Genomic DNA, 12,713 nt, shown 5'->3' with positions numbered 1-12,713 from the left:
TCGCGAGCGAGGGCACCGCTCCCCTCCGTGCTCACAGTTGTCCCCCTCCACCCCGCCTAGATCACCACCGGCTACAACCTGGAAGACGACCGATGCGAGTGTGTGGCCCTGCAGGACTTCCGGGCTGGAGAGCAGGTGGGCGGCGCTCACGCACCGGCTCGCGGACCGGGGGCCGGCCGGTGGGCACAGAGCTCGCGTTGTGTTGATAAGTTTAAAAAGGGATTTAGCTCGGGCACAAAATTAGGGATTTGGATTTAGGACCGTCTGGGGAGTACGTCTCGAGATCTGAAGCCGTAAGAAACGTACTGTGCTTTGGGTCCACGGAGAAAACAGATTTAAGTGCAATTATTTGCACAGTTGACCTCGTATTTGCAATTTATTTAAGTGGCAAAATCAAGGGACTCGGGCACCGTACGTCTTTCCACTTTAATCTGCAGATTTCATCTCATGATTTGGGTGGGGGCAGGGGTGAGCCTTTCGGTGAGTTTGAAAATACGCATCCCTGAATGCCTGCTTTCCACCCCTCGGTCTCAGGACCGAGCAGTTACCCCCAGAAAGCAGAACTGACGTCGACCATTGACGCCCCAGCTGAGACAAAATGAGCAGTGCGAGTCTAACGAAGTGCCGGTCGGCCCTTCCCGCAGAAGAGTTAGAGACCCCCTGCGGGGTGCAGAGTTGCCACAGGAACTGGAAATGAGTTTCTGACGGACACGGCCTGAAACTCTTGTTCCAGAAGAGACCCTTGTAGTGGAAGGAGGCGGGGGGACTGTGACGAACTGCCACGTGCAGTCATAACGTGCCGGCCGGTCTCGCCGTCCCGGGGACGGAGAAGGGGCGGTGCGCGCCCCGGCCGGGGCTCCTCTGTGAACCAGGCAGGCCCGCGCGGTGGCGGGAGCGGACGCCCTTCCTGGCCCATCTCAGCCGGTTTGGGGAAGGGGGAACTGCACGCCTTGCTGGGGCTGCAGGAGAGACACGTGATCACGCGAGGGCTGTTTTGTGTGTGGAGTGTGACGTCCAGTTGAACATGTGAGAACTGATCCTTTGCCCTGCTCTGTATTGAGAATGATGTTAAATTTCTTTTATATCCCTTTATTTTTTTCTTTACTGCATCTCAGATTTACATTTTTTATGGCACTCGGTCAAATGCAGAGTTTGTGATCCACAGTGGTTTTTTCTTTGACAATAATTCACACGACAGAGTGAAAATAAAGCTGGGAGTGAGTAAGAGTGACCGACTCTACGCCATGAAGGCCGAGGTCCTGGCCCGCGCCGGCATCCCCACGTACGTACAGAGACTCCCAGCTCTCCCCTGCGCGCCTAGAAGCATTTCCACTTGCACAGTGTTTCGTTGGTGTGTCAGTAGAACTTCTCTAGAGTGGTCTGTCCCCATGTCTGCATCCCTGCTGCACAGCAGATTTAGACCGGGACGCGTGGAGACTTACGGGCGTTTTCAGATAAACGCCAGCGTCGTTGAGGGCGCTCATGGTCCCTTCCAGGGGACACGGCCTGAACTCCTCATTAAGTTAAATAAATACTGTGGATCATTAGTGTCTTTCACCTTGAAAAGGTTAATGACCCGGATCAATTTGTTTCATTTAATTCTTTGCCACCATTAGTTTCTGTAATGAAGTCATGATCCCTAGTGATTTCAAGAATTTCTGGTTAAATTCTTGAAGATTTTCTCGCATTTGAGTGCAAAATGATAAAGAAGCCAAGAATTATGATTTATTATTCTCCCGGGAATGGAGGAACCATTCTTAATGAAAATGGATTAACCAGGCCTTTTTTTATTGAACTTGTCAATATTTGATTAATGATTAAAATGTGAACTCAACATAAATTATTGTTAACATTTTTTAAGAACCGTGGGCACACTTAATTCTCTTAGTTGTCACACGCACCCTGAGATTAAGGCTTTTAGAAACTGCCGATGGGGCGGTGACGGCCATCCTCCGAGAGAGGCCCTACCTTCTGCACTTTGCAGGCACTGAAAGCAACATTTGCGCGGTTCGGGTGAGGGGTCGGGATGAGTCACGCGGGTCAGTGCCCCTCGAGGGTGGCCGCCCTCCCCGAGTGTGGAGTGAAGGGCTCTCAGTTGCTGAGAGCAGGTGCCCGGGCAGGGCGACTAATGCTTCTGCCTTTGTCAGTTCCAGTGTGTTTGCGCTGCATTTTACCGAGCCGCCCGTCTCTGCCCAGCTCCTGGCTTTTCTCCGCGTATTCTGCATGACTGAAGGTAAATCATTTCAGGAGGAAAAAAAAAAAAAAGATGTTGACTTTTTAAAAAATGCATCAAGTGTAAAGCATAGTGATGCAGATTCAAGATAAAATTGTTTAAAACTAGAGCGCTTTCTCGGGGGAGGGGGGAGGGCAACATTGGAGAAAGAAGTTGATCCGTTTTACCCTGGAAATGTTTTATTAAGTCCTTGATGTGTTGTCAATATTCATTTGTAATAAACAACTAATTCTCTACTGCATTGGAAGAAGAAACATCTGGGATCCTGTAACTGCATCAGAATTCTGTGTTTGTGGAGGGGAGTTTTTGATGTGCTCGTTCCACAGACAGCCGTATTCCCCGCACCGTGCACGGACCTGGGAGTCCCCCCCCCCGAAGTCATGTGGTCAGCGTGGCATTCGTGGGCCACGGGACCTCCCTGGCTGGCCGACTCTGCTTTCGAGATGCGAAATTGCTGGCAGGCTTCCTAACGTCAGGCATCCTGTTAGGTTAACACTGAAGACGACCCTGTTTGCATCACAAAATGTTCTTGTCAGGCAGCCTCTCCCTTCAGGCAGAGAAAGAGTTAAATGCACATATTCAGCATCTACTGTTATGTTTGCTTAAGCTCAGACATTTGGCCTTTCTTATCCTGACTGATTGTGCTTGCGTTTTCGTGTTTGGTCTGAAAATGTCCCCCCACCCCCACCCCAGTAGGCCCAAGCCCATGGTCCTAAGGCTTCGCTTTTACTGTTTTTGTTTTGTTTTTAGTTTTTATTTAAATTCCAGTTAGTTAACCAGCGGTTTAATACTAGTTAAGGGTGTAGAATGCAGTGATTCATCATGTACATGCAACACGCAGTGCTCATCCCAACAAGTGCCTTCCTCAGCGCCCATCCCCCATTTAGCCCATCCCCCCCCCCACCTCCTCTCCAGCAACCCTGTTAGTTCTCTGTTGTTAAGAGTCTGTTTTCTGGTTCCCCCTGCACACACACCTTTTCCCCTTTGTTTTGTTGTTTAATTCCACATATGAGTGAGATCATAGGATATTTGCCTTTCTCTGACTGACTGACTTCACTTAGCATAATACATTCTAGTTCCATCCACATCATTGCAAATGCCAGGATTTCATTCTTTCTTGTGGCTGAGTAATATCCTGATATATACACACACACACACACACACACACCACATCTTTATCCATCGGTCGATGGGCTTTTGGGCTGTCTCCATAATTTGCCTATTGTTGATAGTGCTGCTGTAAACCTCAGGGTGTATGTATCCCTTTGAAGTCGTATTTTTAATTTCTTTTTAATGTTTGTTTATTTATTTTAGAGAGAGAGTGTGTGGGCATGAGCAAGAGAGAGAGAATCCCAGGCAGGCTCCATGCTCAGTGCAGAGCCCGACACGGGGCTTGAACTCATGACCGACTGTGAGATGATGACCTGAGCCAAAATCAAGAGTTGGACGCTCAGCTGACTGAGCCATCCAGGTGCCCCTGTATTTTTGTAGTCTTTGGATAGATACCTAGTAGTGCAATTGCTGGATCATAGAGTACGTCTATTTTTTGTTTCTTGAGGAACCTCTATACTGGCCTCCAGAGTGGCTGCGCCAATTTGCATTCCCACCAACAGTGCGTGAGAATTCCCCTTTCTCTGCAGCCTCACCGACACCTGTTATTTCCTGTGTCGTTGATTTTAGCCATTTCGACAGGCGCAAGGTGATCTCTCATTGTAGTTTTGATATTTATTTCTCTGATGATGAGCGATGTTGAGCAACTTTTTGTGTGTCTGTTGGCCACCTGGATGTCTTCTTTGGAGAAATGTCTGTTCACGTTCTCTACCCATTTCTTAATCGGATCGTTTGTTTTTTGGGTGTTGAGTTTTTTAAGTTCTTTATAGATTTTGGATACTGACCCTTATCAGATATATCATTTGCAAATATCTTCTCCCATTCCATAGGTTGCTTTTTAGCTTTGTTGATGGTTTCCTTTGCTGTGCAGAAGCTTTTTATTTTTATGAATTCTCAATAGATTATTTTTGCTTTTATTTCCCTTGCCTCAGCAGACATATCTAGTAAGAAGTTGCCATGGCCAATGTCAAAGAGGCTACTGCTTGTGTTCTCTCAGATTTTGATGATTTCAGGTCTCCCAGTTAGGGCTTTCACCCGTTTTGAATTTATTTTTGTGTATGGTGTAAGAACATGGTCCAGGTTCATTCTTTGGCATGTTGCTGTCCGGTTTTCCCAGCACCGTTGGTTGAAGAGACTTGTTTTTTTCCCATGGATATCCTTTCCTGCTTTGTCAAAGACTAATTGACCATATAGTTGTGGATTCATTTCTGGGTTTTCTAGTCTATTCCATGGATCTATGTATCTATATTTGTGTGAGTACCATACTGTTTTGATCAATACAGCTTTGTAATATAACTTGAAGTCCAGAATTGTGATGCTTACAGCTTTGTTTTTTTTTTTTTTTCCAGATTACTTTGGCTATTTGGGGTCTTTTATGGTTTCATACGAATTTTGGGATTGTTTGTTCTAGTTCTGTGAAAAATGCTGGTGGTATTTTGATAGGGATTGCATTAAATGTGTGGATTGCTTTGGGTAGTATGGAAATTTTAACGATATTTATTCTTCCGTGAGCACGGAATGTTTCTCCATTTCTTTGTGTCGTCTATCAGTTTTTTTCATCAGTGTTTTATAGTTTTCAGAGTACAGACCTTTCACCTCTTTGGTTAGGTTTATTCCTAAGCCTCTTATTGTTTTTGGTGCAGTTGTGAATGGGATGAATTCCTCAATATCTCACCGTGCTGCTTCATTATTGGAGTATCAAAATCCATCTGATTTCTGCACGTTGATTTTGTATCCTGCAACTTAACTGAATTCGTGCATCAGTTCTAATAGTTTTTAGTGGAGTCTTTTGGGTTTTCTGTATATAGTATCCTGTCATCTGAAAATAGTGGAAGCTTTACTTCTTCTTTGCTGATTTGGATGCCTTTTATTTCTTTTTGTTGTCTGATTGCTGAGGCTAGCACTTCTAGTCTTCTGTGGAAGAGCAGTGGCGAGAGTGGACATCCATGTTGTCTTCCAGACTGCAGAGGAAAAGATCTCAGTTTTTCCCCATTAAGGATGATACTGGCTGTGGGGTTTTCATATATGGACTTTATTGGGTTCCTCTAACCTGCTTTGTTGAGGGTTTTTATCCTGAATGGCCATTGCACTTTGCCAGTGTTTTTCCTGCATCTGTTGAGAGGGTCATGTGGTTCTTCTCCTTTCTTCTAGTAATGCAGTGCATCACGTTATTGATTTGCAAATATGGAACTGCCCCTGCAACCCGGGAATAAATCCCACTTGATCGGGGTGAACTGTTGGATTCGGTTTGCTAGTATTTTATTAAGAATTTTTGCATCCAGCTCATCAGGGATATTGGCCTGTAGTTCTTTTTTTTGTGGTGCCTTTATCTGGTTTAGGTATCAGTAATGCTGGCCTCTGTAATTTGAAAGTTTTCCTTCCTATTGTATTTTTTGAATAGTTTGAGAAAAATGGGTATTAACTCATTACATGTTTGGTAGAATTCGCCTGGGAAGCCGTCTGGCCCTGGACTCTTGTTTGTTGGGAGATTTTTGATTACTGACCCAGTTTCTTTGCTGGTTATGAGTCTGTTCAAATTTTCTATTTCTTTCTGTTTTAGTTTCACTAATCTGTATGTTTCTAGGAATTTATCCGTTTCTTCCAAATTGCCCACTTTGTTGGCATATAGTTTTTCATGATACTCTCTTAAGACTGTATTTCTCTTAAGGTGTTGGTTTGTTGTTTCTTCTCTCTCTCATTTGTGGTTTCACTTACTTGGGCCCTTTCTTTTATTTTGGCTAAGTCTGGCTAGCGGTTTGCAATTTTATTTGTTTTTTCAAACAGCCAGCTTCTGGTTTCATTGATCTGTTCTTTTTTCGCTTCTATATCATTTATTTTTGCTCTGCTCTTTCTTATTTCCTTCCCTGAAGTTTCATTTGCAAGTGTGTGTGCGCGTGTGAGTGTGTGTGTATCTGCTGTTGTAAATGACCTCAAATCCTGTGCAAAACAGATTGGGTAGGAAGAAGTGAGTGAGGGAGTTAGCACCTAACTGAGCAAACAAACAAGCGTTCCTCTGAAGAAGGCTGTCCGGGCACTGGGGAGAGGGCAGTCTGGTCCGCAGAGGTGAATTGTGGCCCGCGGTGGTGGGGTCTGCTGGGCTCTGCTGTCCTTGGCCCCCTGTCTTCACGTCTGGATGCCCAGTCCAGGCTTTGACGTCAGGACAGGCGTGGAAGAAACTTAGGCCCCAAACAGGTGATTTCGACACCCAACCACAGGACCCAAGGTGGGGGGGGGGGGGGGGGGAATGGAGCTTGTCCCTCAGAAGCGGCCACACTGTCGAAGGCCCAGCTTCCGGTGAGGTTTTCCTTTGGTGGTGGCTCATCAGTCAGTTTGGCGAACACCAGTGAAGGGTTTCCCATGGGCCTGTCCCGTGTACAGTAAAGAGGTATAAAGGTGAAGGTCACCATTCCGCTCCCAAGGAGACTTATACCTGAGAAAAATGACAGTGATGCTGATCCCTGTAATGCGTGAGCACCTGCCGTATGCCAGGCGCCATGCTACATTCTGTTAGTTGTCGTCGGGCTTGTGAGGTGTAGGGCTTCGCGCTTGACTGACGTGGAAGCTCCGGTTCCAGGAGATTGAGTGACGTAGCCCTGAGCTGGCAGACGGCCGCCCGAGTCAGGACCAGCTCTTCTCCCTGCAGGGCCTGCGCCCCGGGCATCCCACGTGACTCCCGCTGGCTTGCACAGAACACGATCCGTGGAAGAGACACTAGTTGTCCAGGGGTCTGGAGGAACCCGCGGTTGACATGGAGGCAGGCTGAGGAGCGAGGGCACCGGTCGCTGTCGGGGGTGACCTAACGTGACTCCCGTGGTGGCTGGGGGAAGGCACGGAGGCTCTGTCAGGGCTGCGTTCTTTGTCGGCTGCAGGGAAGCATAGGGAGGAACCTACTCTTGAAGCCTTTGGTCGCATGGTGACGCTGTTGTGTGTCCCCTCTTGGGGGTGTCCTGTCGCCAGCAGTCCCCAGTCTCTGCTCCTGCCCCTCACTCAGCTTGCCAGCTTGGAGGGCAGAACGTGCGTGCGCTTAGGAACAAATCAAAACTAGCGACCTGAGGACTGGGGGGAGCTTCCGAAAAGAAAAGTCTACCACCAAGGAAGCGCGTCCTAAACGGTCAGCACTTTACCCAAAATATAAACTGGAGGATCCAAAATCTAAAAATCCTGAATTTTCTCATGCCCTTTTGTTAACAAATGCAACTTCATAAATTTCTTTTTGAACGTTCGATTAACTTCTATTTTCCTCAAAAAAACCAAAAAACCAAACTGCTTGAATCATTTTAGGTCCGATGATTCTCTGTAGTTTCTCTTTAGTCCTAGAAAGACAACTTGTCATGTCGAGACAATTGCTATATTATCCTTTGAATTCCTCTAACTAATACTAATAAAAGTTCAGTTTGCTGGCAGCAGAAGTTCTCCAATTTGAATTGTAAAGAGTGACAGCTGTGGGGCATTTTGCTCTGAAAGAGATACTGGCTCATAATTACATAAGAAGTACGGGGATATTTCTTGAGCGTGACTAGGACGGGCATATTTGGGTCTTTTGAAGATAATGTGCCAGGAGATGAAATGCTCAGAGCAGTTGCTGAATTCTTTCCTCCTCTTACATATATTTGAAGGTAATTGAGATGTTCACTTGTGTTTACTTGTAATTTCTATTTAATTCCTGACAAGGGAGGGATCTAGGCACATTTTTCATTAACTAAGGTTTTTATAGTCCATTTTCTTGCTTCTTTCAGCTTGGGGTTTGCGTGCTAGGAAGTAAACAGCTTTGTCAGGTCAGCCACTGGCATGAGCGCCGTTCTGACTGACACAGAGAAGGGTCACTGGATTGTTGTCCTATTTAACGGGTTTTTGCTATTTACATTGTCAACCTAAATGTCGTTTTGACCCCGTGGGTGTGACTGAGCTCACGGTTTGTGAGAAGGGTATCGTCAGCATGAGGGCCGTGTCCCTAGAGTTTGTCCTTAAAATGTATCTCGTGAAACTGTGTAAAAGCTCTCGGCGTCCCCCATAAAAACGAGCGACAGTGCTGCCCCAAGGCTTGGTCCGGACTCCAGATCAGGAGGCCCCCCCCCCCAAACACACACACACACACACACACACACACACACACACACACACCCCTCCCGAACCTAGCCCTGACTCACCCTGGAGAGCCTAGCACGGCCCGGCCCCGCCCCCTCCATCAGGGAGAGCTTTCAGCCACAGGAGGACGATGTCATCGGGGAAGATATTTTCCAAGGTGGGTTGCTTGTTAAATGAGAAGCCGAGAAGCCGTGCTGTTTCTTCCCTAACAGATGGCTGTTTGTGTTTCTTGCAGAAGAATTGAAAGAACATTTGCTGGGAGATAATGCTATAGACAGAATCTTCACCTTGGGTAATTCCGAGTATCCCGTTAGCTGGGACAATGAGGTCAAACTTTGGACATTTCTTGAAGATCGAGCCTCGCTTCTTTTAAAAACCTACAAAACAACCATTGAGGTAATTAGATCGCGTAGATGAGGAGTTGAGCTGTGTCATGTTGTTAAGGGTTTCTGATGAGAGATTCCTTCCTAAATGTCAATTACTTTCTTTAGCAAGATCATTGGGCATCTGATCTTTGTCACTCAGCTTACTAAGGTTTTTCTACTTACCGTATGTATACCTACCAGAAGAATCGCATTGAGGCACTGTTGATAAGAAGACAGATTTGAAAAATTTTTTCACCACTCTTCTGTCATTCTGAGTTTTCATTTGTGCTTTTAAAGCTAACCTTCGCGTCCCTAATTTCACATTCACCCAACCAGGTGCCAAGCCCCCTGGGCCACCAGTGCACAGGACAGACAACACCTCCTAAAATCGGCCGAGCTCGCTGTCACATGTGGTGCAGCAGGCATGAGATTTAGGCTCACCGTTTTCATCTTAGGGTCATTTTACCGGGGTGGAATTTAAATACAATAAAATCGTGGCGCCTGGGTGGCTCAGTCGGTTGGGCGTCTGACTTCGGCTCAGGTCATGATCTTGCGGTTTGTGAGTTCGAGCCCCACGTCAGGCTCTGTGCTGACAGCTCAGAGCCTGGAGCCCGCCTCAGATTCTGTGTCTCCCTCTGTCTGTCCCTCTGCGGCTCATGCTCTGTCTGTCACATTGTCTCAAAAATAAATAAATGTTAAAAATAAATACATAAATACAATAAAATCCACACTTCTAACGTGGACGTTCTGCTAGAAGCCCACAAATCCTGCAGCCACCACCACAGTCAAGTTCCAGAACCTTCTGTCACCCCTAACACCTCCCTCGTGCCCCCATCCCTGGCAGCAACTGATCTGCCCTCTGTCGCCACGCTTTTGCCGATTTAGACCTCTCAGAATTAATCTCGCTCTTTTTCGTTGTCCAGGAAGACAAGGCCTTCTTGAAAAACCACAACCTTTCTGTGCGCGCAACAATGGCCATCAAGCTGCGCTTAGGAGAAAAGGAGATTTTGGAGAAAGCGGTGAAGAGCGCGGCCGCCAACCGGAAGTACTACCGCAAGCAGATGGAGGCGGGGGCCCCGCTGCCCCGGTGCGAGGAGAGCGGCGCGGGGGGCGCCAGGCTGCCCTTGGCCTTGAGGAGCCTGGAGGAGGAGGCCGGCGCCCACGAGGCCCTCACCCTGGCCGAGGCCGTGGGCGGGGCGAAGGCCGTGGAGAACGGGCTCGTGAACGGCGAGAACTCTATCCCCAACGGGACCGGGGCGGAGAAGGAAAATTTAAATCGGGAGGAAAGCCGAAGAGCGGCCGAGGGCACCAAAGAATCTTGTGCAGACGGCACGGAGGGCGCCAGGAAGCAGCAGCCCCGCGGAGGTGCCGTCCGCACCGAGCTGAGCTGAGCGGAAGTTCAGGGACCGTCCAGTTGCGTCGCCGTGCTCCCTTGTTCACGTTTTTTCTTTCCGCAGAGAGGAAAATATGTTTTTGCTGCTTTATATAAAAATGATTTTTTTTTAAGTTATTTAAAAAAAATCTAGCTTCCCTTTTTGATTAAGATAGCCATCTTGCTTCTGGGCAAAACAAACAGGTTGCCGGGCCTCGACGGCAGACCGGGCAAGGGGTGCTTTGGCAGCCCCTGCAGACCCACTGTGGGCACCCGTGTTTTCTTCCCGGGGACGCACGCGGGCCGGCCGTCAGCCGTGCTCTGGCGGGCCTGGCCCCCTGCCAGCCGCGGCGGCAGCCTCTCTGCCCCCTGTCAGCAGGACGGGGTGACGCGCTCCGGGTGCTCAGCGCAGGCGGGGCTCCAGGTTTGGTAGCTCGAGGTTCGGGGCGACATCTTTTTTTTTTCCCCCTAAAATAACGCCCCGGTACTGAAAGAAAGGTTAAGGTGGCAACCTTATTTTTAATAGTTTTCAATGTTGGTGATAATCCTAATTATATAAATACACACACACACACACACACACACCACACACAGCCCTAGTGATTTCTAAAGATTTGTTTACCTTTTGTGTTTGGTTTTACCGTATGAAGAACTTGCCCCCTCTCCTTGAATCACCGTAGGACATGCATCCTCCTCCTCATTTTAAATGTTGGCTCTGATTTTAACGTGGTGCGTTTGATTTCCCGCGTCGGTCACGGAGGGTCTGTGGCGGCGGCGGGGCCTCAGCTCTCCGGGGCCGCGTGCACAGCGAGGCGGCTCCCCGGCTCTTCGGTTTTCACAAGCTAGAGATTTTCAAAGCTACACTTTTGAGTAAAAAGCCTTATTAAAAGGAAAACATGATTAATACTTTTGTCTCTTCCTTTCCTTGGAGTGGGACAGGCCCTTCGGACTGAGCTCCGATGCAAACCATCCTGCTTTATTCGCTTTATCCGCGGAGCTGTTGGGAAGCTGCCCGGTGCCCGATGTCCAGTGCTCTGCTTGTCCCGGGGACCCAGGGTCGCGCGGGAGGCCTGAGGTCAGCCCCTCTGCAGCCTGCGAGGGGCTGAGCCGGACGCAGGCAAAGGAGTGCTTGAGGTTGTGGGGGAGGTGAAGGCTCAGGCTAGCGTCCCCTGAAGGCCACTGGCTCCCGGGTTACAGGTTGCCAGCCTTCCTCCACTACGGGTTTTCACGCTGTCTCCGGGGTCCTGACTATTAAGTTCTTTTGGAAAACGCTGTGTAAATAACCCAGCCGCTTCGGTAAACGCTGTTGTGCACAGGTAGTCTTAAAGACATTGTCTGTGTCTCTCCTTGGAGAAGACAGGGCTCTGCAGATAAATTGCTTAATTCCGCACCGAGGATCCGGAGTCTTACAGAGCTCAGGAGGTCGTTGAATGCGAGGGGCAGGTTTCATCCTTACAGGTGCTTAGCAGCATTCATCAGCGCTGACGCCTAGAACTCTCCTGCGTTGTTGGTACGCACTCAACTCCAGCTTATTAATAAGCACACCTGTGGTGGCGAACTCCCCCATCAGCCTTGCATCTGAGACACTTTACCAAACGTATGAAGAGCCTATAAAACGTACATATTTCCCAAAGAAGCACCGTGGTATTCGAGGCATTTTCTACTCTGGATAGGGAAGTCCCAGAGATTAGAACTTTAATGACTAATTTGTCTGTAGATACATTTTCTCATTGGTTTAAAAGTGAAGTCTAGTATCCAATATCTCCTTGGAAAAATTACATACGGTTCAGATGTAAAGTAGTGTCGTGAGACAGGATAGTTGTCAGAATATTTCCTGGAAAAGATACGAGTCCAGATGGAGCTCACAGAGCCCTGGGTGGAAATCGGGCTTCAAGTTCTGGCCCTCACAGCACTGCTGGTGGGTGTCAGGCCCTTCTCTTCACTTACTTGGAAGGTAATTATCAGAAGTCCCTGCTCAAAGGGGTGCCTGGGGGGGCTCAGTCTGTTAAGCGTCTGACTTCAGCCCAGGTCATGATCTCGTGGTTTGTGGGTTTGAGCCCCGTGTCAGGCTGTGAGCTGTCAGCTCAGGGCCTGGAGCCTACTTGGGTTTCTCTCTCTCTCTCTCTCTCTCTCTCTCTCTCTCTCTATCTCTCTCTGTCTCTCAAATAAACATTAAAAAATTAAAAGTCCCTACTTGAAAATTTGGAGACTGTTCATTCTGTCAATTAAATCCCCATCAACAGGTGTATTTGTTAAGGTTATCAGACCAAAAAGTGATTATATAAATTAGGCCCCCAATCAAGGACAATCTTTGCCTTTGTGACATAAAAATGGGGCTGGTAAGAACAGAACTTTTCCACGTGGAAAGAAAGATTATCTGTTGAACAACATCGCTGCCCCAAGTTGGGTGGCCTTGCCCTAGAGTGGCCTGGAGACCACAGCACACATTAGTCTCCGTCCTGCCCCATTCCGGCTCAGCAGACACAGTGCTGGTCACAAACACTCAGAGCCACATCCTAAGCATTTGAAAATTGAGGAAAAGTGATTA

At 47.9% G+C, this 12,713-nt stretch overlaps 1 protein-coding gene across 1 annotated transcript in view; it reads left to right on the top strand.

Moving 5' to 3' along the window:
- SETD3 (SET domain containing 3, actin histidine methyltransferase) overlaps nt 1-11,071 on the top strand; it is a 79,781-nt gene extending 68,710 nt beyond the window's left edge. The window contains exons 9-13 of the mRNA XM_030319940.1: nt 61-135; nt 1,116-1,282; nt 2,148-2,233; nt 8,664-8,824; nt 9,717-11,071. Coding sequence (XP_030175800.1) covers nt 61-135; nt 1,116-1,282; nt 2,148-2,233; nt 8,664-8,824; nt 9,717-10,184 — 957 coding nt within the window. The 3' untranslated portion in view covers nt 10,185-11,071. The remainder of the gene's footprint in view (nt 1-60; nt 136-1,115; nt 1,283-2,147; nt 2,234-8,663; nt 8,825-9,716) is intronic.
- Nucleotides 11,072-12,713: the final 1,642 nt, after the last annotated feature.

This window comes from Lynx canadensis, chromosome B3, assembly GCF_007474595.2.
Source record: "Lynx canadensis isolate LIC74 chromosome B3, mLynCan4.pri.v2, whole genome shotgun sequence".
Classification (NCBI taxonomy): Eukaryota; Metazoa; Chordata; class Mammalia; order Carnivora; family Felidae; genus Lynx; species Lynx canadensis.
This window is presented reverse-complemented; position numbering and strand designations above follow the sequence as displayed.